General features: G+C 39.4%; 1 protein-coding gene across 11 annotated transcripts in view; it reads right to left on the reverse strand.

Annotated features, from left to right (window-relative positions):
• LOC311256394 (chloride channel protein 2-like) overlaps positions 1 to 25,915 on the reverse strand; it is a 206,819-nt gene that overhangs the window by 50,827 nt on the left and 130,077 nt on the right. For all 11 annotated transcript variants that reach the window (XM_084351429.1, XM_084351433.1, XM_084351430.1 and 8 more), the window contains 7 exons: positions 25,230 to 25,355; positions 24,926 to 25,010; positions 19,961 to 20,062; positions 18,206 to 18,290; positions 15,602 to 15,757; positions 1,761 to 1,830; positions 1,112 to 1,222 (listed from right to left, as the gene is read on the reverse strand). In XM_084351429.1, the coding sequence (XP_084207555.1) occupies positions 1,112 to 1,222; positions 1,761 to 1,830; positions 15,602 to 15,757; positions 18,206 to 18,290; positions 19,961 to 20,062; positions 24,926 to 25,010; positions 25,230 to 25,355 (735 nt within the window). The remainder of the gene's footprint in view (positions 1 to 1,111; positions 1,223 to 1,760; positions 1,831 to 15,601; positions 15,758 to 18,205; positions 18,291 to 19,960; positions 20,063 to 24,925; positions 25,011 to 25,229; positions 25,356 to 25,915) is intronic.

The raw sequence follows: 25,915 nt of genomic DNA on the forward strand, positions 1-25,915 counted from the left end.
CTGTAACGTTGCTTTGTGGGTTGAAGTGTGTGACATTTCTCTTTTATTTGATGAGTGAAGGATCTATTTAGTCTGTTCCGCCCTGCTGGCTTTTCCATTCATGGAGTTATTGAGTTAATTTTTAATCAGAGTAACAAACCGACAGTTTAGTACCTTTTTATGAGACTGAATTATTGAATTGGCTATCTTTTCCCTTCTTTAAGACTGGTGCTCCCGAGGCGATCTAATGTAAATTGGATCTTATTATTATTGATAGACAAATTTAACCCAAATTCCCTAGTAATGTTGCATAAAAGCACTCCAAAGTGAAAGAAGGAGTCAATCACTGAATTTGACTAATGTATTATATAACATTGACTTTTTGGAGATAAAGGAAATGATCCAGACTTTTATGGCTCTGTGCCACTTGATTTTATTCCCTGAAGCAAGAGCCAACAAAAACTACTTTGGCACAATGTCTGTCTACTCTGAAGTTTTGAATTACACAAGTTGCATTTTCAACTTCCAAACTTTTAGGATATGAGCTGTTGACAGCAGCACTAAAGTTGTTGTTTGTTGTTTTGTCAGATGGTGTCTGTGCTGTTTTGTAGCCAATATTTTTTTATTAGGACTCGTCCGCTGATCTTGTAAATGTAATTCGATTCTGTCTCGGGTGTTTGAGTCTGATCATATCGCACGTCTCCTTTGATCTGGGTCCATTTACAGTTTTAAATTGAAGCTGCGGGAAATATTCATCTTGACTCATTTTCTATGAGTGCTGGCATGAGGAGTAAAATATTTTACTCAAGTGGAAGCACTGATGCCTCCCAGAAACCTAATGAGAAGCAGAAAAAGTGTGCGTGCACAGTTACCATCTTTAAGAGACTGAATCACTTAAAAGCAGTCGAGCTGGATAAGAAAGAAATATTTTTGTGAAGATCTGCTACGACCCCCATAACTAATGATTTGAATCTGAGAAAATGTTTTGGATAACAGAGAAAAAAATATAAATGGCTTTTAAGAAAACAGCAAACGAACAACAAAACAAAAAACACATTAGAAAGTACTTATAGTAAAAGTGAGAATATAGAGTGTGATGAATCACAGCATTATGATTGTGTCTTACACTTACCCACGACAGCATAGCCTCCTGGCACTATGGGGTAGATGGTGCCATCCGTGTGAATGCCATCTGGGAACCAGGCTGCCATGCTCTCTCCAACCAGACGACCAAAGGCTGCCCCTGAAATATATACACACACACACGCACAAAAAGAAGAAGAAACACATACTACAATCAATACTGAGGAGCAGTATTTATTAATTGTACTGCGTTACTGCTAAAAAGTGGCAGCTGTATAAAAAACCAAAACCAAATTGTATTAGTCTAATGTTTAGAATGACTTTTGCTGAGGTGTGCATAGTTTTTGACTCAGGTAAGTCAAAATCATTTGATCCTCACCCAATTGCTTGATGCCTGATCATGATAAATATTCTATAAATATTTTTCTTGCATTACTTGTGAGGACCCTTATTGATGTGATGCATTCCCTCAAACCTTGCCCAAACCTAACCCAATTCTAGCGTTAAACTACAACCAAGCCAACCAACCCTCTAATAGCCCCATGCCAAAATGTCCTCACAAAGCAGAAATGTCCTCATAACGATGGTTTAAAGAAAAATACAAAAAGAATTGCACACAAACACAGAAATAGTACACACACAAGGAGACACACAGACGCATAGACACACACACACACACAGGGCCAGTCACTTCTTACCAATGACAAAAACTGGCATGAAGGCTCCGCAGGGCACTGGTATGGTGGTGGCCAGGGCAGACATCCAGAACTAAGAGAGGAAACAGAGGGAGATGAAAAAAGAGAAGACATCAAAAGAAAGAACAGGGTGGCATTTCAATTAGCCTCAGAGTACCATCCTGTGTGCCCCTAGATGATAGCCAAGCTGAATCCTCTACCAGCAGTGAGGAGGCGACCATGCGGAGCCTATTGCTGAGGTTAGATTGAGCTGTCACTTTCACTCCTCATTTGACAAAGACCCTGAAATGAACCCTTGGTAATGAGCGGGCTCCGCCGATTGGCCGACACTGTGCCTGGCAAGTGGAAGAGACTGCTAATTAGGAAAGACAAACAAAAAGGGAAATGTCACCACTGACAATGTGTGAGCATGAACGTCAGGTGTGTGTTCCTTTGTGTGTGTGCGTGTGTGAACCTCAGTTGAAGCAGAAAATTATTTTTTGGAAAGAAAAAGCTGAACTGACTTTTAACAGTATTACAGCTGTGATGATCAAAAATAACATCCATGCATACTAGTGCCGACTCAAACTGAATTGTGATAAGATAGTTAGTCTAAGTACAATGTAGCCAGCGTAATATTTATCAGTTCTACAGTAAATATATGATCAATCATCAATCCTCTAACAGTGGAGGTGGACAACACAGACTAAGCCAATTTTTAGTACATGATCAGTGTCTCACGGTGTGTTCAGACAAAACCTAATTTAAAAGGCAGCTCAACTGCATATAAGTACAACACAGTAACACTAGTGACTGACAACTCAATCTCCTCATTTTCTTGTCCTGCCCCATGATGCAACCAGCAGAGACTCCAGGTTTGCTGTTTTCCCCTGCTTCCGCCCTTTATGCCAAGCCAAGCTAACCTAACCAGCTCTTCTCATCTAAGGCTGCATCCAAGTCTCCACCCTCTGGACCTGTGGACTGAGCCCTGGTGGACTTCGGTAGTACGTACCGTGACGTGCTCACTGTCATATTTTTTTTCCCCCTCTGTTAAAAGTTTTTTTTTTCTCAATATGGCACGTTTTTCCTCACTCAAATCGAGGGTCTAAGGACAGAGGATGTTGTTCAGTGTACAGATTGTAAAGCCCACTGAGGCAATGTGGTTGTGATTTTGGGCTATACAAATAAAATTGATTTTGTTTGATCAAGTCAAGTCTGCAAGTGCGTGAGACCTTGAAATTGAAAACAGGACATTTTGATGCAGTCTAACTCTCTGCAAGAAAGAAAGTCAATAAGCATGATCCCAAAAGGTTTTTGTAAAACTATTCCTCCAACACACAGATATGTGCACATACAGAACACACACCCTAACAAACGCAAAAAAATGAAAATGAGTTAAGAATGTGTGATCAATGTTGGCATGTATAAAACAAGAAGTATGAATTAGAGTATTGTACAAGCAATTACACAAACTTCATCGCTGTAATAATCTCATGGTTTCAAATAGAGTTTTTAATTACACTCATTGCTCCGTCTTTCTCCATCCCTCCATCCCTCCATCTCTCTCTTTCTTCCGCTCCCTCTGCTCTGTCTATAGTTAGCTGTAATTAAGGCTGGCTGCCATGGTGAAGTAATGGATCTCCTCCTGTAACCCTGCACTGCCGCCGCTTTCACACCCTGCGCTACACACATACGTGCGTAGGTGTTCACACACGCCCACGCACACACCATGACACAGACTCAGTGACGAGAATCAAGGCTGAATGCGGCCAGGAGCCAGAGAGTAACAGACACACAACGAGTTGAATAGAAGAGGCCTCGTGGGAGAATGAGACAGTCATGGGAACAATTCTTTAGACTCCTCTCGGACTGACTTCCTTTTCCTTCTCTCCTTCTTTTCTTCCAGCCAGTAAAACCTTAATAAGAGCTGAAAGGTTTAAAGGATCTGGGAACTCATAACATAGGCTTTACCTGATTACAGAGGCCATGAACTGTGAGGAGTGTGCGAGTGTACTTGTGTGTGAGTCAGTCACATGTTTTTAAAAACCATATTGAGGGAGAACAATGCAATTTAAACCAGGTATAAATGTACAGTTATTGAAAGCAGCGGTCATCTAAACCGTTCACTAAAGCCGCTATAGCTCAACAGTGTGAAGTACAACAGGTCTGAACAGGTAATAAAAATGTGTACAAAAATAATTATAGTTGTTGAAACGCTATGTGACAACTGATGAATTATATAACAAATACAAACAAATACAGTGGATTTGTTTAAATTGTTGCTAATATCTAAACTAGACAACAGTCCTCTTTAATTCAGTCGAGCCTAATGCAATATCAAACTCGATAGCCTTCTGTCGCTCTAAATTTTAAATCGTGCATAACTGCTAAAGCATCATTTAATGACCTGGGATCTGCATCAAATCATACCCTCTCATAGATACCATAGATTTCAACAAGATTCATGCATTATTACCTGAGAAAAAAGAAATGTTGAAAAACGCCTCATGCCACAATGTTATAAAAGGTGAAAAAAAAAAATCCTGGATCGGTCCCTTTTTCCGAATCTGCACCATAAAAAAATCAATAAGGTCTGCTCTGGGCCGCGACCCATCCTCCATCCAAGTTTCATGGATACCTGTTCGGTAGTTTTTGTGTAATCCTGCTGTAAAAACCAACCAATCAACCAAGGGTGAAAACATAACCTCTTCGGTGGAGGTAACAAGAACAACCTTCACAAGGAAAGATAAGATGTTGCGACATCCATTTTGTCTCATTTAAAATGACAAAAAGACATTTTGTTAAATTGTGTGTCACTGTCCAGCAGTTATTACTCTAATATCTGAGGCTGTTAAAATTCAATAAATACAAAAGACCTACAGGCACCAAATATAGAAAATTAGTCACAAAACAAACTGCCAAGTAATTCAGAACAAAAGAAGCTTCTCGAATGAGAGATGCAACATCGGAAACACGTCCAGTTGCCTACGATACAGCACTTAGAATAAACCTTTAAACATTTCCTCATCTGTGAACATTATGCCTGAGTCATGTTGATAGATTTTGATCATCAGTGGTTGTTGTTTACCATTGAAGACTCCCATGATCCCACACTACTTATGTGTTTTGTTTTGACTGAGAGAACCCTCGCAGCAGACTGTGCTTTTAAGAGTTATGTTTTATATTGTTTAAGTGTAATGCCACCAACATTTCACATCAAAGTGAATGACAGTTCTGAAGTTTTTATGTTCTTGTAGATCTCTTGTGTTAGTGTGGAGCATAAGGAAAATAATAAGGAATAATTTTCTTGAAAAAAAAGGTAGTATTGTAGCTGTTATAATGTACAAGCTGGCATACAGCATACACTGCACAACCATGCTGTGCATCATATCACATTTCTGTGCAGTCTCTCCTTTGAATGCTGATGCTCTGCCCCGGGAGCCTTGGTGGCCCTCGTTGTGAAGTCACATTGACCTCATGCTTTTACTCTGCAGAAACACGCGTTTCCATTAGCAATATATTAGTACCATCATTATCGACAAAAAGCCTTTGCACCACACAAATGTGCAGTTCGATCCACTTTTATACATTATGCTGTAGTGAGTAATTGTATCTTGATTCTGCTCCTTCCTGCATCCTCATAAAACCTGTTTTACATACTATGTAAGTAACAGTACATAACAACTATGTTTTTGTGTGTCAGACTTGAGCCCAAAGAGAAAACTCAGAAGAAATTGCAACCGCCTCACTTCATCTAAACCTGCCTAACACAATCAGCATGATCTGGTATCTAACTCAATGGGTGTGAGTGTTAACAAGGTTATAACCCTGTCCTGCTGAAAGCCCTCCAGGAGTTTACAGGGCCTTTGGGTCGGAGCCTGCATCACATTTACCATAAAGGGATAAAATTGACTGGATATCTTTCATGGTTGACTCCTTGAGCACTTTTCAAACTGGCATAGTGTGACAGCATAATTGAGAGTTGACCGTTTTCGACGAGAGACATTAGCATTTCCTGACATATTTCTATATGCCCTTTATTTGCTCTATTACTATTTATGTCCTCCTAGCTATTGCTACATCCAATTCTTTGCAGCAGCAATGACTCACTTTCCCCCAGAGGAATCATTAATGTTTCATCTAACCTGATCTAATGTAATCTACTAAGTGTACATTTCACTGAGGTAGTGCACGACCATCAAAATTTATGAGGATCTCCGAACTCAAACTGGCTTCAATAAACCGTCAGAGGAAGCAGATAGGGGGAGAAGAGCAAGCCACGACTACTGTATACAGGGTTGTTGGTTTCAATCCCTGGAAGTGCTAAAAAAACAAGTAAAAGAAATGAAGAAGAAAACCTCATACCTCAACCTTCTACATTAAAATCCAATTAAAAATTACTTAATGAACCACATGAATTGTGACGGTGGCTTTAATGGGAACTATAATTTATAGCACTGCTTCAGGGCTAAACTATTTTCGAAGAAAAATGTATTAAACTCAGTCAATATATGGGAGTCAGACGTAAGTAGTCATTATCAGTAATTTGTTTTCTTGACAAATACACAGCTGCCTTTTTATAATTCTACTTGGATTTAAATGTGACTTGAGCCTACGTTCTGTTGAGGTGGAAACTGATGTACACAAAATCATTTTCTCTCACACCTGCATATTTGAGAAGTTTGTGGCTCACAGTACTTATTACAAGTTAATGATAATGTGCTATTTAGCATTTCATAAGGCTGTAATTTCCTTTAAGTGAGATTATGAAACAAATCAGATGCCTAATGTTCAGTGTAATGAGTTCAGATCCTCACATATAGAAATAATCTAACCATGTGATTATATACAATTTTTCTTTTTAGTGGATTCTAATGTTTTGTATCTTTGCTGAAATGAGCAGCCATTACAAATATACAAATGTTTTCTCCATTTGAGGACAAGTTACATTCACAAAAATGTCACCGAAGAGTAAAAGTAAAGAAAAAAACAACTGCATGAAACAGAGCTTTATGCACTGCTGTCAGAAAACCATCAGACAGACACATCATACATTCAACAGTGTTATTGGTTGTATTAGAACCCAAAAATGGGGAACTATTACTACAGCTATCAACTCTGTCACATCGCAGAAATGTATTCTGACAGGAAACAAAGAGTTATTAGCGAGGAGAAATTAGCATTTTGTGCAATTTGGCACACATCAGTTTCAGAGTGAAACACCACTGTTGTAAAAACAAATCCCAGGTCTGCCACAATTTGTCAGATGTAATGTAGGTGCTACTCACAAACAAAACTCAATATGTCATACAAATGTTATTATATGTCTTGAAAATGTGTATCATGAAGTAAACGTGTATGTAATGCTATGATCCTACCCTCTCACTGAAGTTACATAGTGTGGAAATGAGTGACAGGGGGGCAGAATGGCTGAGACAGACACCGTTCACCCTATTACAAGACACTGTACCATCAAAATGACTTTGAAGCTGTTAATTTAAGGTAAATAACGTTACATAATGTTGTTTCAATAAAGCAAAGCAATCCACAACTTCAATGGTAGATGGTCAAGTCAAGGTGAAAATCACAGAGAGAGTACATTCCATTATAAATGTTGTAACAGAGGATGTTCCCCTGGGTGCCAACTTATGGAAAGACCTTCAGGCAGCTGCTGGAGCAAGTTCTCACGCAAATGAAATTACAATAAGAAAAATATCATTGTTGTTCCAATATTCACATCACACTGATTGGGTGAACAGAATATTAATATTGTTAGTTTTATTCTGGGTCAATTATATTTTGTTAAATGGAAACTCCAAATGTATTCAGTATAAGGCATTATAATTCTGTCAGATGGTCAGTAAATGACTCATGCAACAGACTTGACCTCTCATGGATTTCATTTGGGGAAAATTGTGAATGCGAGAATATTGTTGAAAGAGACTACTACTCTTAAATCAAGTCACGTGTATGAACCACAATCTGCTTTTTCTAAGAGATTTTTGCATGAGGCTCATTGTCTCCAATGGGGGCAAATTATTGCTAATGTTAAGTGGTCCAGGATGGAAAAGAAGATTTATAACTTATTTCCTTACAAATTAGTCAGGACTTTTGTACAACCTTAAACACCTGGATATTATGACTTAAATCCGTAAAAGTCTTGATTTTCATTTCCCCACAGCTAGTGGCAGACCAGGGATCACCAATCAAGGCTGAGTTTGTGAGCTGGGAAAATCATTCATGTTCGCTTGGTTGCTTTATAAGAATGTAAGACTGCAGTGTCGAGGCTCAGGTACACTGTGATCCCATCAAAATAGCATAGTTCATCTTCAACAGTCTGGTCAATCTGGCAGTTTGTCTTCAATGAATAATGTTCAAGGTTTTCTGCTGAGCAACAATTTGGAGTCAAATTTTGGAGTAAAAAGTAGCATGATGTGAAGGTCATAGGGAAACATGGTTCATTTCTGTCTCAAACTTCTTTTTACCAATGAACCATGACCATAACCCTCATCCAAAATAAGATAAGATGACAAATCACAAAATCCTTGCATGACCCAAGTCATTGGAATCTTTTTGACACGCCAAGATAGATGACTGACAATTAAAACTGCTTCTCTGAGTTTCAAACCATCCACTCATGGAACCAAATACAAAAACATGAAATCATCATATACAAAGACAAGTATACCTCTGCTACTTCTCAGATGTTAAGAATGTGCTTCTGCTGACTCTTGAGCAGAGTGCTTCGATCTCAAAGAACAGAGTCATAAACTGATTAAACCTCCATGAAGGACCGGATGATACTATTAAACATAACCCTGGCATTTTCATATTCTGTATAATTTGTTCTGAATAAATGTCAATCTGTCAAAGCATTTTTTGCAAAGCTGTACACTCGAGGTTATAATTTTAATATGTAAAGACATGAGCTACTGAACTACTTAACCAGAGCACCTGGTCCAGCTCTAACACTTGAGGACCAAACATAGCGGCAGACCTGGAGCTGCAGGTTTAGTTCAGGTGCACATTTCATTAAAGCAAACAGATAGCTAATAGATATGGTGCAGTTAGATTAATTGCAAATTTATCATATAATTGATCAATACTACACTGATTACCTATGGGAAATCCTTAACTTGAATTTCATCAGATTTTACTGAAGAATGCATGAACATTTTAACATCTGCTCAGTTCTTTTCTAATCATGTCTCTGAGTAGAGAATATCAGGCCAGAGGCTTGAAGACAAAGAATAACATTTTGAATAGTAATATATTTCTTTAATTTTCCATTTCCTAAGCCCCACTTGCTTTATGACTGCTGCTACACCTTTCTGTTGTCGCATGGCACACATGCAGTTTACACTAATAATGGTGGCAGATTCACCATCATAATTGATAGCAATCTTTGAACAGTAGGTCCTTGATTTCAGATAAAGGCAGCCAAAACTGAATATTGGAAAGGCCACCTTAACTCTTCAAATACTGTGTCAACACTCTAAATACAGCCCCATGGTTTAATGGTTTAGAAATCTATTAGTGATTTCCAAACAAATATACACATGAACATTAGACTTCCTTAGCTTACTTGGGCTACTCTTCAGCCAGTGCAGCGCAGACATTATAACACATCTTGCCCCTTGGGCCTCAATTCCATCTTGATTTATTGTTGTTTATATTGTTGTTCAGAAATAGCCTTAAAATTGTGGTGCTAAGGTGAACGTGAGGAGAAAGAGAGCTAACAGAGAGAAAACAAAAACAGGAGAACATAAGTGAGGTAACAGGGAGACGTGAAGGATACTCAGGTCAAGGGTATCAGTTATGACGCAGTATCCAGGACATTTATACTCTATTTAATTTGTCAGTCATCTGGGAGCACCTCTATGCTTGTGTGTGTGTCACATTCAGAGGACAGTCTATCGCCTGGGGGCCTCAGGGGACCCCTCAGGGGCCCTTCTTCTATTCCCACTCCAATTACAGTCCCGCCAGCTCTCTGTCACTTTGATGCGCGCACACACACACACACACACACACACACACACACACACACACACACACACACACACACACACACACACTCTGACAGTTAACAGAGGACTCATCTAGGCTGTAGGACACACACAGAAACACACCTGTATTAATAAACGCATTTCTCACTGAGAGCTGTTGATGTGCATAATTGCACACCACTAAAAATAGCATTTAACCACAAATCATGCCAAATTAGTTTGCAGGTGTGTGTGTGTGTGTGTGTGTGTGTGTGTGTGTGTGTGTGTGTGTGTGTGTGTGTGTGTTTTCAGGTGTGCAAAAAAACTTTCTCAGCCAACATTCATCTTATTCAGAACAGGTGCAGTGAACTTTGCACAGAGCAACATTTCAGCCTTCTCAGTAAGGTTCCGGTTTCATACTGTTTCAAAAAAACACATAATTAAAGCATTTACAGCACCTTCATTTGTTGACCTGCCGACAAGGACTTCCTGACACGAGACACTTTCCACGCACCTTTTCTTTCAAAAGTTTAGCAGCTGGAATGAGAACCTTGCCGAAGTTTCAGCATGAAAAGGAGCAACAAGACAAGATGGCTGCCAAGTCGAATAAAAGAACCATTCATTACCAAGAAGGAGAAGGAGAGAGCAATCTCCTCTTTGAAAATCACCAGGCTGAATCCAGGAAAAACCAAACGCTGTAATTAGACAGAGCCATTACAGCCGCACTTTGAATGCTGTGTGCGTGTCTATATGTGTGTGTGTAAGTGAGAGAGCGGACGTGAGTCAGTGCATGCCCACAGATACATGTTGAGAGCAGCTTGATGAGATTTGTGCAGGTGGGTGATTAAAGTTAGAAAAGTGTGTAAATGTGTGTGTTTTTATCCTTTTAGTGTACACGTCTTGCCTCTATCTCACATATGGGAAAAACTGCATTTGTCTTTGGTAACCCGATACATGCATAAAAACACGCACGCACGCACACAGGTTAGACGTCACACTGAAAGGAATGACGCTGAAAGCCATCACAGCATTTGGCTAAAGGACGGCAGGAGGACGGGACTGAGACACACACGTACAGAGGAATGAACTGATAGACTGCTAGCTATCAACAATAAAAATGTAATCAGAGAAAATGGCTTCATCAAGTAATCAAAATTGTTTACTAGTCTAGTTTTTTTAATATGGAGGGACAATAAGGCTGAGACAAAGGTTCTCTGTTGTACTGTTCAGAAACAATGACAAAGAGACAGTGAGTCAGTTTCTGCTGTTACTGCAGTACAGACTGTCACACCATCAGTTCTGTGCTTACATAACTTTGACACAGGAGCTTCTGGCTGGTGGTGGATACTCGTTTCACTGTGTGTTTTTTTTTTTTAAACCACATTTTGCAGGGAAGGTTGCTCTGCTGCTTGAGCTGACTTTGTAGTCAATCAATCAATCTTCATTTGTATAGCGCCAGTTAACAACAAAAGTCATCTCATGACACTTTCCAAATTGAACAGGTCTAGGCCATACTCCTCGATTGTTCATTTACAGAGAGAGAGAGAGAGAGGGAGAGAGAGGGGGAGGGAGAGAGAGGGGGAGGGAGAGAGAGAGGGGGAGGGAGAGAGAGAGAGGGAGAGAGAGAAAGAGAAAGAGAGAAAGAGAAGGACAGAGAGGGGAGGAGAGGGAGGGGGGAGAAGCTGTAGCTGCTGAAGCTGCAGTAATAACAGCTTTACTGATTGAGATATGAATATGAATAATACTAAAAGTGTAATAATAATAATAATAATAATAATAATAATAATAATAGTAGTTAACAACGTATCTAACAAATCTACTTTCTAGATCTACTTTCTACTGCATGTCTGTATTAACTGAGTGTATTTGGTTTGAGTTTAAAGGACTAATAGGTTGGATTTGACATGTCTGGCACAAGCAATGTCTAGAAGTAGACACGCAGAAGTAGGCACATGCACAAGTTTTCACTGGGGTTATCTAATTTTTCTTTAAACAAAAACTTACCCCGTTAGAATAAAAAAGCTATAATCATATAATCTATGTAAGCAGCTTTAAAGTGTGAAAGTATAACTTTGGCTTTGCAGCTAAAACACATAAATGTAAAAGCAGATATGGTATGGCTCAATCCCATTTGCAATTTTTACCCCTACCCCTTGTTTTCGTTGCCCCTCAGAACGGAGTTACAAGGGGTTGTAGTTGAAATCTCCCCATATGAAATGTAACAACACCTCAAGGCCCTCGTACATCACCAGTAGTCGCTGATGGAATTTACGTAAACAGACTCAACAGGATGTTTTCAATATTCAGCTGCGGTGATTTCTTGTTATCGTGGTGATCCTGGTATTATCACAATGCCATTTGCCATTTATCTGATGAAGCTAGAAAAGCATGGACACTCGCAATACATTTACAATCTTATGCTATCAATTAAGTCGTCAAATAAAAAGAAGAGTGCTTCACTACCCAGCAGTGCTTTATAGACTTACATTAGCAACCCGTGCTCCTCCCCTGCCAGTCTGCACTGATATTAGAGGTGCGGTACTAAGTGCAGCAACTTCACTGATGGACTTAAATTTTAAGCATAATATTTTCATGACAAAAAAGGCCAAATTTAAGTCCTAAAAATTATGGCAAAGATTACAAAGTATATGCCATGTTGGCCAAATATTCCCCTTTACTTTAGAACCACAAGCTGTCACTGTCAGTGTCTGTTAAGATGCAGAATAAAGTGAACGTGGGAGTTGTGGATGGCGGCATATGACAAGCTCTCAGCAGAGATAAAGTTCTCTCCATGGTCACAGCAGATTGTGCAGGCTGTAGCAGCAGACAGGGTAATATTTTATTCCTTATGAATGTGACTTTTCATTTGTAAGAGGAAGAAAGTTCGTGTCGGATCTAAAGTTACATACTAATAAAGGAAATACTCTTTGAACTGAGAGGGGGGATGTCTGATTCTTTCCTTAACACGTTTTGTGTTTCTTTCATTGATTTACTGTACAGGAGTTTGAACACACTGAATTATTTATTTTTGCCTAAATTGTTTAATGCAAAACTAATCCTGCAGATGATCTATAACTGCATCTATTAATTGGAAAACACAATGGGTCCACATAATATAATCTTCTATGATCCAAGTTCAATTATAATAACAAAATCACTGAAAAAATGCCATTTTATGACCTTTATGAATGCCTTAAAATGTATGTAAACTTGCATAATTTCCAATCTTAGGGCATAAACCCCATTTAAATTATATATTCATGGATTGGCTACATGAAGCATCAGTCATCCAGAGACTGGCAGTAAGTGACTCTGGGGATCTCCCATCTATGACATCGCTTGTTGGTTGTTGTAGGCCACATGGTGGGCATAGAAGCTCCTAACTGGTCAAATGAGGTGCTAATCAATAGGTCAGTGGTTGGCAGCCATCTTAGGTATTGCAGTTTAATGGCATTTTGCTTGACAATAGTCAAGTTTTTTGACAGAAAAAAGGAATAACAAAGGATCCACAATTGCAGTTTATCACTACTTGATTGCCATTCATACACATCATCGCTGAGGTGTTAGTTTGTCAATTGTACCTGGTCTTGAAATGGTTTGCATAAACTGAATCACAAGAATCTTAGCTTTCTAACCATGTATGGCATGACTAAACACTTTTGCTTAGCTGTGTTTATATTGTTTGGCCAACTAGCCAAAAGGTAATAGTTATTTTTTTTGCCTTTATTGAATAGCAACAGGTGGAGAGACAGACAGGAAACATGGAGTGAGAGAGTGAGGGGTAAGACTTTCAGCACAGGCTGTAACCATACGGCTACCATGTCACCCCTTTAAACGTATTTTAATGTTAAGTACAGTAACAGCTATAGGTTAGAAAACCACACACACAATCACATAACCCAGTTCCACTCTATTCTGCACCTACTCACACTTCTCTGCAGGGCTCTCTTTGTGTGCTTAACTTGCCTTGCTGTATGAAGTTCCCAGCACAGCACAGAAAACAGAACACACTCTCACACACACACAAGCTCTTGACGCAGTGAGTGGAGATTTATAACCTCCTGTTTTTTTGTATTCGTAAAGGACATTTCGTTTCAGCTGAACAGAGTAACCCAAATAAATAAAGGTGACATAAAAAAGCCAATGTAATCAGAACACAGGCAGCGCTCTCCTCCAGCAGCCCTTAACTGCAGCACTCAAGCTGGCAGGGCAAAGAGTTCATCTTGGCACCCAAACTTCTGTTCAGCCTCTTCTTGTTATTGAGACCAAAAGAGTAACAGAAGGATGGGTTACGAGACTTTCCCTTTCACACAATCATGGCTGGCAACAGCCAGTGAGTAGACAACACTGATGTGAACATTAGTGACAGTGCAACCAATCATTACTCTCATTGCTGCCCTCAGTGTGGTTTCAAAATGGCATTTATCTGCCATTAAAGGGATTCTCTGGTCTTACATCAAGTATATCAGATTTAATTCATAAAAGACCAGGGAACTCCTGCCACTTTTAAAGAAAAAGCTTACTTTAATTTATAATGGAAAATAAATGACCACACAAAACAAATGTTAAGAACTATATTAGATTGTAAAGTACCTCATCGAAGTGCACTGAATTGCAGTGAATCATACAGAATCATCCTGTATTAAAAATGTATTTTCTCTGAGCCCCTGTATCTAGAGCATATTTTTGCCTTATAAGGGAGAGGTGCACACGCCTAGTTTACATGCATTAATGCTGAAAAAACGCACCAGTTTTCTCATACTGTCCTGTGCAGCAGCACCGTATTCCCCCTCTGTCTGAGATGCTGTGTTTTAGCTTCTGTCTCTTTAAGGCCCCCTAATGAATACCCAGTCTGCTCTGATTGGTCAGCTCACACATGCCTGAGCCAGCACCACTCGCTGTGTCACCGATCAGCGCTGTCGTGTTTTCAGCTTCCAGCTAGCTTCAATTTTACTGTGAATATAAGTATAAATCATGCAAATGTGTGACACAGACATAGTGTGATGTCAAGAATTCACAGATGTTAAGATGGGGCTACTGACCAGGCAAAAGGGTTTTAAACTTAAAAGACCTGATCCAGAGGAGTACTGACTATCGCAAGCCAAACTCAGCCTTACTAAGGACACATAGGTGAGTTTCAGTACTTACTGTAAATCACATCATAGTGTCCTCATAAACGCATACTGTCTGGGAGCCTTTTATTGAACACCTTTCATTTCATCTGACCTTTATTATCAAACAGGACAAGCTGAGCCCCAATCATTCACAATGGTCTAGGCAGCATAAAGTGTACCACAGGGGTATGTAGATGTGCTCTGCTCCTGTATTTTTTTGTACATGGATCCCATCAGCTCTTTCATTCAGCGATATAACATCAAAGTGGAGCGAAACTTTAAATGGCCTCCCGGGAACATAACTTTGTAACGTAGTGAGAGGGAGATAGGCCACTTTCCAACACTTTTTTTTAACATGCTCTCTCTTTGTTCTTTACCGGTGACAAGAGGAGATGGGCCCGATTCCAATAGTTTCCCATTAGCCAAGGTCCAGTATTGAATAGAAAGGGCAGGACCCTCCCATTTATTATACCTTCATGTTCAATTCACTCTCTCCTCATGACCTTGCTTAATCCTCAATGCCACTACAGCCACCACTAGCATACTGTATGTGCGGATTTAACATACTGAAAGGAGGTGAGGGAAATACCAAATAATATACATGTATATGATGTATGTATAGAACCAGAGAGAAGACAGTTGATGAGAAAGATGATGATTAAAATGACTGCAGGCCAAGGTGATATATTGATTTTCACAGTGAGAGCTACAGTATCAAAATGATTTGTATGCATTTATTGACATGAGTTAACATGTTTTCTCCTACCTTCATGACAATGAACAGGACCAGGGTGACAAAAACGTTGACCTGTGGGTGTTTCCAGGCTTGAGAGTGTCCGATGTAGTCAAACTCCTCAGCTATGCCCTGTTTGGCCCACGTCCGGTTGTCCAGTAAGGTCACCAGAGACTCCTTCTGGGTAAGCTAAAGGTCACAGGAAGCAACATCATCAACAAGTGCAAACACAGGTGTGCTCGAGTTGTAGCATTTTTCTTTCTTTTTCTTGCTTTACTTGAATTAACATGACTGAAAAAAATGTATTTACTCAAAGCAACATTACATAGAAATTGGCATTCAGTGCAATTTGGCGCCGCACACAGTCTCTGGCTGCAACACCACTGTAGTAAATACAAATCCCAGGTCTGTAACAATTTGTCAGATTTAATCGAGGTGCTGACTACAAACAAAACTCATTACATCAGAACAATGTTATGTCTTGAAAATTTGTATCTTGAAGTAAACGTGTATGTGATGCTGTGATCCTACCCTCTCACTGAAGTCACACCGGGCAGAAAAGAGCAATTACAAACAAGCTATTACAAGACACTGTACCATCAAGATGATGGTAAAAAAACAACAACAAAAAAACATAAAGTTGCTTTAATGTAATTATTTCAGGATAATTTACCTACTGAAATCTCTCTGAATATTGTCTTCTGACTGTCCAGTCACCATGGGCCATATGATAGAGGACAGAAACTGACAAATATTCATCAGACATCCGAGTCACCTTCAATTATTACTATTTGTTTACTGTAAAACTGTTGCTATTTATTGAATGTCTGTTATAGGAGTGTATGTTTAATGACTGTAGCCATCTGTTTTTTAGGTGATCAATATATAATCAAAATCACAGTATGGCCGAGTGAATATCAGAATGACAAGAAGCTGCAATTTTTTTTAATGGAATGTGAAAAAAAAAAGTGAAATGTCTGACACAACAGCATTATAATGTACTGTAGTGGAGTGCTGCAGAGATGTCCCAGCCCTCCAAATGTCACATCATCATGATTTTAATGGTTTTTTGTTCAGTGAAGATGAAAATTGTGATGCAAAAAAGATTATTCCCACTTATCGAGAATCATGTCACACTCTATCTGTCAAAATAATTGTAACATGAATTTTTTTGGTTTTTTTGTTTGCAGCCCTATGTGTGATTGTAACACAGTGCAGTGTGAGGTTTGGCGTCTGGCATGACAATCAACTTTGTTGTCAATGCAGAGCTGAAAAAGTAAACTGATGCAGTCCCAATCCCAACGTAGGATCTACTGCAGTCTAAAGTCAGACTCATTATCTATACTTATACTGTAATAACACAGTTTATATTCAAAAAATAAAATGGAAGTTTTCCAAAGTGATTCACATTTTACATTATTACAGATGTTTTCACTATATATGGCATTTTGTTTTAAGAGTTTTCTGAACTTCTGTTGTGAAAACTGATGCAAACCTATTGTAAAATATCATCATAAAACAGACATTAGAGCCGCCTATTTGCCCACTATTCCAAATTCACATGCAAATACTACATAAAATGCATAAAAGAGACCCTCTACTCCTCTCTATCAAAACCTTCTGTGCCTCCAGCTCCAGGCGTAAATGTAAACACTACTGGTTAGACATAAAAATACCTCAAAGTGAATACAGCATGACACAACAGGTAGATGATGTGCTGAAAGAGTCTTGAAAGATGTCACTAAAGATTTAAGATACCTGACGGGGCGAGTAAGGTGACAAATTCATCTGTCGCTGTTTTAAAGCCAGGATAACTGGAGACATTGGTGGTGATAATGTCAAAGAAATGATGAGTGAGGATTAGGAGAGCAAGATAGAAGGATTTAAGATACAGAACTCTGAGTGAGCTCTCCAGAGCTGGGCTTTAAAAGGAGGGGGTCAGTGTAGGCAGCTTCAGAGCCCTGACTCACCCTCTCATTAGGTACCAAGACTGAGACAGAGTGTGTGTGTGTGTGTGTGTGTGTGTGTGTGTAACGCTTGAGGATGCACAGAATATTCCATTTCTAATTCTGATAATTAGAGAGATGAAGGGGGTGAAATTGGAGGGAAGAGACACACACACACACACACACACACACACTTATGAGTCATCCCAGGAGCGAAAGGACAGTATGCTCCTCTGGTCTCCAGTGTACACAGATGATACACAAACACAAAAACACTTTTTAACCAGTGCTGTGTGTATTAAAAAACAATCACACACACACATGAATGGTAATCAGGCTGTTATGAAACAATATAATGATCTAAAATGGTTCATTAGACAGCTGCTCTGTTTGGTTGCATAAAACCACAACAAAAACAACATACTGTATCATGCAGGAAATATAAATTATGTTTAGAGGTGCTGAGAGAGTTTTGATAACAAGCGAGAAAAACGTTCACTCGATGTCTTAAACTCAGAGTCTGAGACATTTTGTGTTGCTGCAGACTGAATACATAACAGATATATTTTGTTGACAGGTAAAAGGCCAGAATGCCACAGGCTTTCTCCCACATTTTTGATTTACAGTAATGGCTGCAGTGCAGTGTGTACAGAAACTAAAAGCATGTGTTGAGTGGGTATGCAGAACCTACCTTGCCAGCCATGAACTGTCCAAAGCCAGGGGGAAATGTGAGTGTGGAAACAAGTAAAGTGACCAGTGCAGGATACAGCAGACGCCTTAAAGAGAGAGAGAAAGAATAAAAAATAGGGAGAGTGTAGACTGAGAATCAATTAAAAATTAGAAAAGCAAAACAAAAGATCAATATCGGACACAACTAATTGACTTATTGGCAAACACATGTTGTCCTTCATCAGTACACCACGGTGTGAAATACTGCAGATTTAGCTCAAATCGATAAATTAAATCAACAACGTGTTCACATTAACACTGTTCAGAGTGTGTAAGTGAGCAAGTTAACACACCAGTTGTGAATGCTTTCATTATCAATGTCACTGCAGTAAGGTTCAAGACTACTGGAAAAACACTGGTGTTATATTCACACTTTAAGTTACGCAGTACTGTATGTTAGAGTCTGTGCATCAATCACCTCAAAATGTACCATGTTAATGTATGTGTCATGACTTGCTATAAGTGCTCTTTTATAGCAATGCCCTCATGGACACACTTATTGAACTGTAAGTGTGTGTGATCATCTTCGCACCAACAAATGCAAATAGAAATGAAAGAAGGAATAAATCACATTGTTTTACACACAGATCAGAAGAAAAGAGAGAATGCCATCATGAATGTAAACAACAAATGTATGAACTTGGACTCCATGTGGCTTAAAGATAGACATAAAAACACTTCAAGGGTCAAGTTTCTTCTGAGAAGCTGGAAACAGAGAAAGTTTGACATTGTTTCACTATTTTTGCCTGAAAAATGCCTCAAACGATTACTTGATGATCAAAATAGTTGTTGATCATTTTTCTGTCAATTTTATAATGTATCCATCATTTCTGTTCTAGTTTTTTAGAGCTCAACACCTAGTGTGGACAGCTATATAACAGACCATTGAAGCAACCATGAACATCCTGATATACAGTATGACTCCCTGTCACATTCCTTTCAAAGGAAGGGGAAGTGGTCCAAATGTGCCTTAGTGCGTTGATCTCTGAAATCCTGTATTTTCTTAAAATATGCTGGAAAAGTAAAGCTGCAGCTGTCTTAAACTGAGTGGTGGTAAATGTATTTAGATGTTTTGAAGTAAAAGTACCAATACTTTAACTTGTAACAGGGTTGAGGGGGGCTGGAACTGATCCCAGCTAACATTGGGTGAGTGGTGGCGTAAACCATGGACGAGTTGCCAGGTCATCACAGGGCCAAGTCTCATTCCCAAATCATCAAATATCAACGCTGAGGATCATGGCTTGGGTCTGAAACCCACAGCATCAGTATTGGACAACTTGAGATTGAGATTCAACTATCATCAACTACCTTTTTCTTCAGAATCCATTTAAAAGTTACATAGTGTTATTTTAAGTAAAAAAGGGGAAAACGATAATGTACTTAAAAATGTAAAAGTAAGAGTATTCTTAAGAAAGGAATACAGCCCTCTCTGTGTATTATTATATTTTTCTGAATGAACGTTATTCATGCTTAACTGTGTAGCAGTTTTACATTTTTACTCTGGTCATGCTTTGAGCTAATTATAACTTCATCTAGTAAAGTTTGGTAGTTAAATTTATAACAATGCCTCATATTTTATATCTTCATTTGAAAAGGTCCTATAGCATTCAATTCCCAAAGAAATGGACCTTAATTACCTCAAAGGTGCATGTAAGTATAGTACCTGAGTAAATATACAGTACTTAGTTATTTTCCATAACAGGCTACTGTAGCTTACTTCTTCATGAGGAATCTGTTGATGGCCTTCTGTTTCCTGATGAACTGGACAATCAGTCGGTTCAGGTAGACAAACAGAGCCCCACCAAAACCACTGGCAATACTGCAGAGACACAAATCAAGAGGTTAAAATGCATTCTGGGTAATCAAAATGAAAGTGGATGGAATAGATGAGTCTAGGCTTGTTCAAACCAAAGCATCAATCATTACAGTTTCTCTCTCAAACCACCTCCATACGTTGTCTCCAGTGCACTCGGCCACAATAAAAACAATGTAAATGTAATGAATCTCCACTAAACTGAAGGCGGATGTCAGATGCAAATGAAATGCAGTTAAATCATATTTACAGTAAATACAATCCACACACTGTATGAGGTGTGTGTAAAAATCTGAAGAGAGGGGAGACAAAGGGAAAGTCAATGAAACACGTAGGAGGGATATACTCTAGATACGGACGAGGATAAAAGAGAAACAGAAAAACAAAAAGGACCTGGATTTAAAAGAGAAACATACTAGAAAAGAAAACTGAACAGGGAGTTACAGCTATGAGACAGAGGAGGAGGTTGAGCGGGAGCACACAGTCAAATGGAGATGTGTGGGGGAGTCAAAGCAGAAAAAGAGGTTTACATAAGCGTGCATTTGAAAGCTCAGTGGGAGTCCTCTTTATGACAGTGAGAGGGAAGGATGGGAGAGAGAGAAAGAATAGACTCCGATGGCTCTGCAGACATCCTAATGCTTATAAATTTATCTTGATGCATTATTAATTCTGTCAAATATCTCTGAATAAATAATGAACAGGATGATGAGGGCGTCTTTGCCCCCGTTGTGCAGCCGAGGAAAACACTGCATGTGTGCTGCTATGTGTTCTTTGTAGTTGTACACATAAAAGGAGCAAATGTCGTCTTTGTTTGGGGTGGTTCAGGGTCAGGGTTTGGCTTCAGGGTTTAGAGATTAAAGATTGGGGGTGAGAGTACTATTACAGGTAACAGGGTCAGGGTATAGTCATGTCTCAGCCACACTGGACACTGCAGAACTGCGTGGTGTGATACAACAAATTATCTAAAAATAAATATAAGAGCTGTAACTGATGCTTATTTTTTGTATACATTTTTCCATCTATAAAATGTCGGAAATTGGGGGGAAAAAAACAACTAAAAAATCACTATTTCCCAGAGCCCTTTGTGGCGTCATTAAATTGTTTGTTTTGTCCGACCACCAGTCCAACCCCAAAAATTTTCCGTTTCTATTAAATCAAACAGCAAAAAGCAGCAAATAAATGCAATTGCGAGGCTTGAAATAGAGTGTGTTTGACATTTTTGAAAAAGGAATGACTATAAATGAAATAATAAATTAATATCTACAATAATCATTTATCCAATTTGTTGTTAATAACATATCTGTTGGTTGACACAACAATTAACTGACTTATTGTTTCATGAATCATCTGAACGGATAAATGAAAGACATAAAAACAGATCCGACATAATCTGCTGTTGAGTGCAGCTCAATAATCAACACTCACTATCGCACTGATCATTCATCTGTTCCTCTTGTACTAACTGTGTTCCTGAATCGTTCCACATGGCTTTATTAGTCACTTTTTAATCCTGTATGAGTAACGATGGCCAAAAAACAACAATGATCAGCTATTGTAAGAAATTTCACCTTATTGTCACCCAGGGGATATTTGTCTCACAGTCACATAAACCATGAAGACAAATGATAAAAACCCCCCACTAAGTCTCATAAAACAATGTCCATTAGTGACAGCATAACATAAAACCTGGAGGACATCCAGCCATTATCATAACACCCAATCAGCCATGATTAAAACAAGATCACCATCATCAGCCAACAATGTCACATTGACAACGGATCATCCACTGAGTCATCTTGAGCATTTAACACTTTGACTGCGTGAGAGACCGAATCATTTTTTTAAGATTTATCTCTTCAGTGGGCTCAGGACTGAGAGCCACAGACAGGGCAGGAAAGGAGGAGGGTATTGGGAGATGCACTAACACACTTGGTTTTGGTTTTTATGACTAACAAAACCGACTATTGTCAGCATTATTCTTTAAATTGTGATGTTTCTGACAAATAGTGGCACTACAGCATATTCTCTCATGAGTAGGTTCCCATTTCGTTTCTTACTACTACTCTTAATACTCTACTACCATGTGCACAAGGACAAATGTATACACATAAAAAGCACAAAAAGTGCCAAGATACATATTCCTGCTAATGGTTTCACACGATTCCTCTGATCGACAGCTGGTGTTTTAGCATTGTGCCAGCAGAAGAAGGCTGTTAGCTGATGGAAACATAGATGGAAAAAATGCAGGCTTTGAAATATTTAAAAGAAATGTTTTTTTGAAGTAGGAAGTGTCTTCTACATGTGTGTTAGACCTTGAGGACATACTCAATTAATAACACTCCATGGAGCACCTTCAAGTTCAGTGCTCTCCAGACAAAAAAATGCATCTGTTTCAACCACGACACAAAAGACAACACAGTACAATAAAACTATTGCAACAAAGCCCTATTGGGTGTGAGGTGAAGGCTTTTTACATACACTCCCACTACTTAAGCTTCCTTGTGTCCCCACGATCGTCACACCTACAGCCTGAACCAGGGGTGCACAATAATTATCAATAATAATCATGCCGCTAAAAGGTTGGTTTGCTATCCGCCACTAACTAGGAAAAGACGAAGAAGAGAGAGAGGGGACTGGACTTGCGCTAATCAAATATTCTCTGGCTGTGTCTCTGTTGTTGTGGCGGCTGGTTCGTATTGCCATCAGCCAGCGGTGGTGGTGATGCAGCAGATTGCCAACTGTACTTTCCCCAGAAAACCCACCGTCCACTTTGGCTAGCCAATTGAACTCAGAGCTGTGTCTCTGGGCTAGGCAGAGCGGAGAAGCCAGGTGTACGCATGGCAGACTACCCCTCACACGCAACGAGCTTGGATGCAGGAAATGTTACTTGGTGTCAGGCAGGCTTTGACTGCTCGTGCAGGGGCAGCCCGGATTTCGGACACCCAGCCCGTTTGCTCACTCTAGCCTAGAGACACTCTGGTAATGAAGAGCAGCTCCAGAGGAGGAGTGTAACCCAAGAAGAGCAACAGGCCAGTCAGGAGGAACCACGACAGCAGTAGCAGCTAGCTTTTCCACACTAAAAAAGATGAGCGCTCCACTGGCTACACTAGTTGTAGAAATAGTAGTTAATGTTTGATAGACTTATGTTCTATGAAAGCTAAAGTTTTATAAAAACCTACCTCATCTTCATGCACTTAAAAGTAGTATAACTGTTCCCTAACCCTTTTCCATGTATTATTGTTTTATCTGCAGACTAAGCAGCCATGGGCTTCCTGTTCTACAAAAGTCTCTATTTTTGTATTGAATATTTGATACAGTAAACTACACGCTTGGAACTTTTCAAATTACAAAAATGTAAACATAAAAATCCCAATTTTTATAGGTTATCGGTTGCAAGAGGCATTGATTATCAGTTATCAGTACAGTTTGAAAAAAATCTATATCGTGCATCTCTAGTGTAAATGGTAAGTTGAATAGTGTGCGACTCTTTAAACATGAGTCCTTCGTAGCATGTAGCACAGGACAAACTCTTTCTGGCCTAGTTAACTGAGACACTGACCGACTTTCCCCGCTTGAGAGCTATTGGCAGGGGAAGATGGAAACTACACGGATGCACACAAACACAGACATGTCAGTGCACATGTACTCACTGTAGCACAGTGTAAACTGGGGCCAAGTGCTGTCTCTCTCTTGAGTTACAGTAAATGTACTGTATGTGCAAGTCACAGATACAGCAGTGAGTGTTCACATCTCTGGACAATTAAACCAAAAAATAGCCAAAGGATGAAGAACCAAAGACGAGAGACAAAAGAGGAGAGGGGTTTTCTTCTCTTGGGGAGTCTACACAGAGTTGCGCACAGGCATGTACTTTCATCTGAGAGAAGGGGGGGGGGAGAGCACCTCTCCCATCTCATCACCAACTTCCTTCCAGGAGCCCGTGGTCTCATTCACAGCCATGCAGAAGCCCTCAGGCGAAGGCAGGATAAAATAAGAAATGCCTCAGTGCGCTAGCAACTGTTGCGGGCTGAATTATCCATGCTAGGTGACTCACGCAGGCTACCCTGAAGTAACACCTTCACAAGCTACAGTGAGCTCAGCTCCTGAATAATGTCTGAATTTGTGCTGCAGTCACAGCAAAATGGGAATACCTGTCAGAACAACCAGATGGACAAAAACAATGAGTCACTGTTTGAATTCACTGGGACTTTTTTTGGACTTTTGTGGAAAATCAGCCTACGTTCATCTTTGTGCCAGTACTTTATCACTTTCTCATAATTATTTATAAAGTGCATGGAAGTTGTTAGAACAAAGTTATCTGCATTTACTGTCGATGTGAACTGAGTTACCACCAGAGTACGTCCAGTCTCAAATACCACTTGCTGGCCAAGCACACAGCTGATGCAGAGAGCCCTCCTCCCCCCTCGCCAACGGGTGGCTACAGCTTGCAGGCCAATTAACAGTGTACATTGTGTTAGTATTAATAAGGAATGTTACATTCAGGTCAGTGTGTCCATCTGTTGTTGCTTGTTGGACTTGAGTTTGCCATGTTATGCTTTCAGTATATGTTTTGAGCGTGCAGTACCTCTGAGGTTATTGTGGAGAATATTCTGGACAGTCTTTGTCATTGTGTTGGATTGTTGCATAATAATTAACATACATTTGCACAAAGTAAGCATATGTGTCCACTGCCATGTTGATAAGAGTATTAAAAACTTAAAAAATATCCCTTTAAGGTTCATGTGGAACAGATAAAAAATGTGCGATTAATCGCGATTAAATATTTTAATATATATAATATATTATATAACATATTCCCAAGCCCTGCTCATATGTATTTGTGAAATTAGAAATCGACCAATTAAGACTTACCCAATGACGGCAAAGGCAGGAAGCTCCTGGAGATCAAAGGGAAAGTCTAGCCGGAAACGGGTTTTAAAAAGGGCTGTGATGGTCTCTGGAGAAAAACAATGCACGACGAGAGTGAGAAACAAGAACAAGCCTTGAAATCCTAACCTAACACAGCCAGAGCACGGTTTGAAAACACAACAAAACTTTGAAACACACACACACATCTTTTCTTTCCAGGTGGTGAGTTAAAAAATATATGCCTCTGTTCTTAATATATCTGCACTTGCAATCAACATTCATTTTTCCGAACAGAAGTCGGCCTCACCTTCGTCTCTGTTCCAGACAGCCAGCACTCTGAAGATGAAGGCACTGAAGGTAGCAGCAAAGAAACCTCTCCAATAGTTCCTCACCGCAAAGAAGGTCGATGTTACTTCAATACTGAACAACACACCTGGAAAACACACATACACACATAGTGTATACCATTTAATTGTTAAAATTAATTGGTCACATTTTTACCATTATGTACTACACAAGACAAAATACTCACAAAAGCCTGAGTCACACATGATTTTAAGCACAGCACAAAAAGACTCTTGTTATGTAGTGATGATGGTGTTCTCACCCAGGAAATGCCAGGTATACACAAATGACATTCAAAATATGAATACATGCAGGTCGTTCAAGAAGTTAAGAAGGCCTGGCTACACAACTGTGTTTGCCAACATCAGCACTCAGACATGTTCTCGTGTGTTTTTGCTTCAACAGCCATGATTAATTAAATTAACTACAGTATACTGTCTTGAGTGCCTCAGACTTTTGTAGTGAACTAAATGATGTCACTAACACAAACTCATATTATGAGACCTGTACTAGCATGTACTAAGCCCCTAAATTTCAGATGATATTAGGTGTACAGAAAGAGATATTGCCCTCACTATACACTACCCTACAGAGTGAGATAAAGCTCACTATTTGTTATTGTACAATGTTCAGTTGATACTACATATG

The sequence above is a fragment of the Pagrus pagrus genome (assembly GCF_965226575.1).
Source record: "Pagrus pagrus genome assembly, chromosome: 4".
Lineage (NCBI taxonomy): Eukaryota > Metazoa > Chordata > Actinopteri > Spariformes > Sparidae > Pagrus > Pagrus pagrus.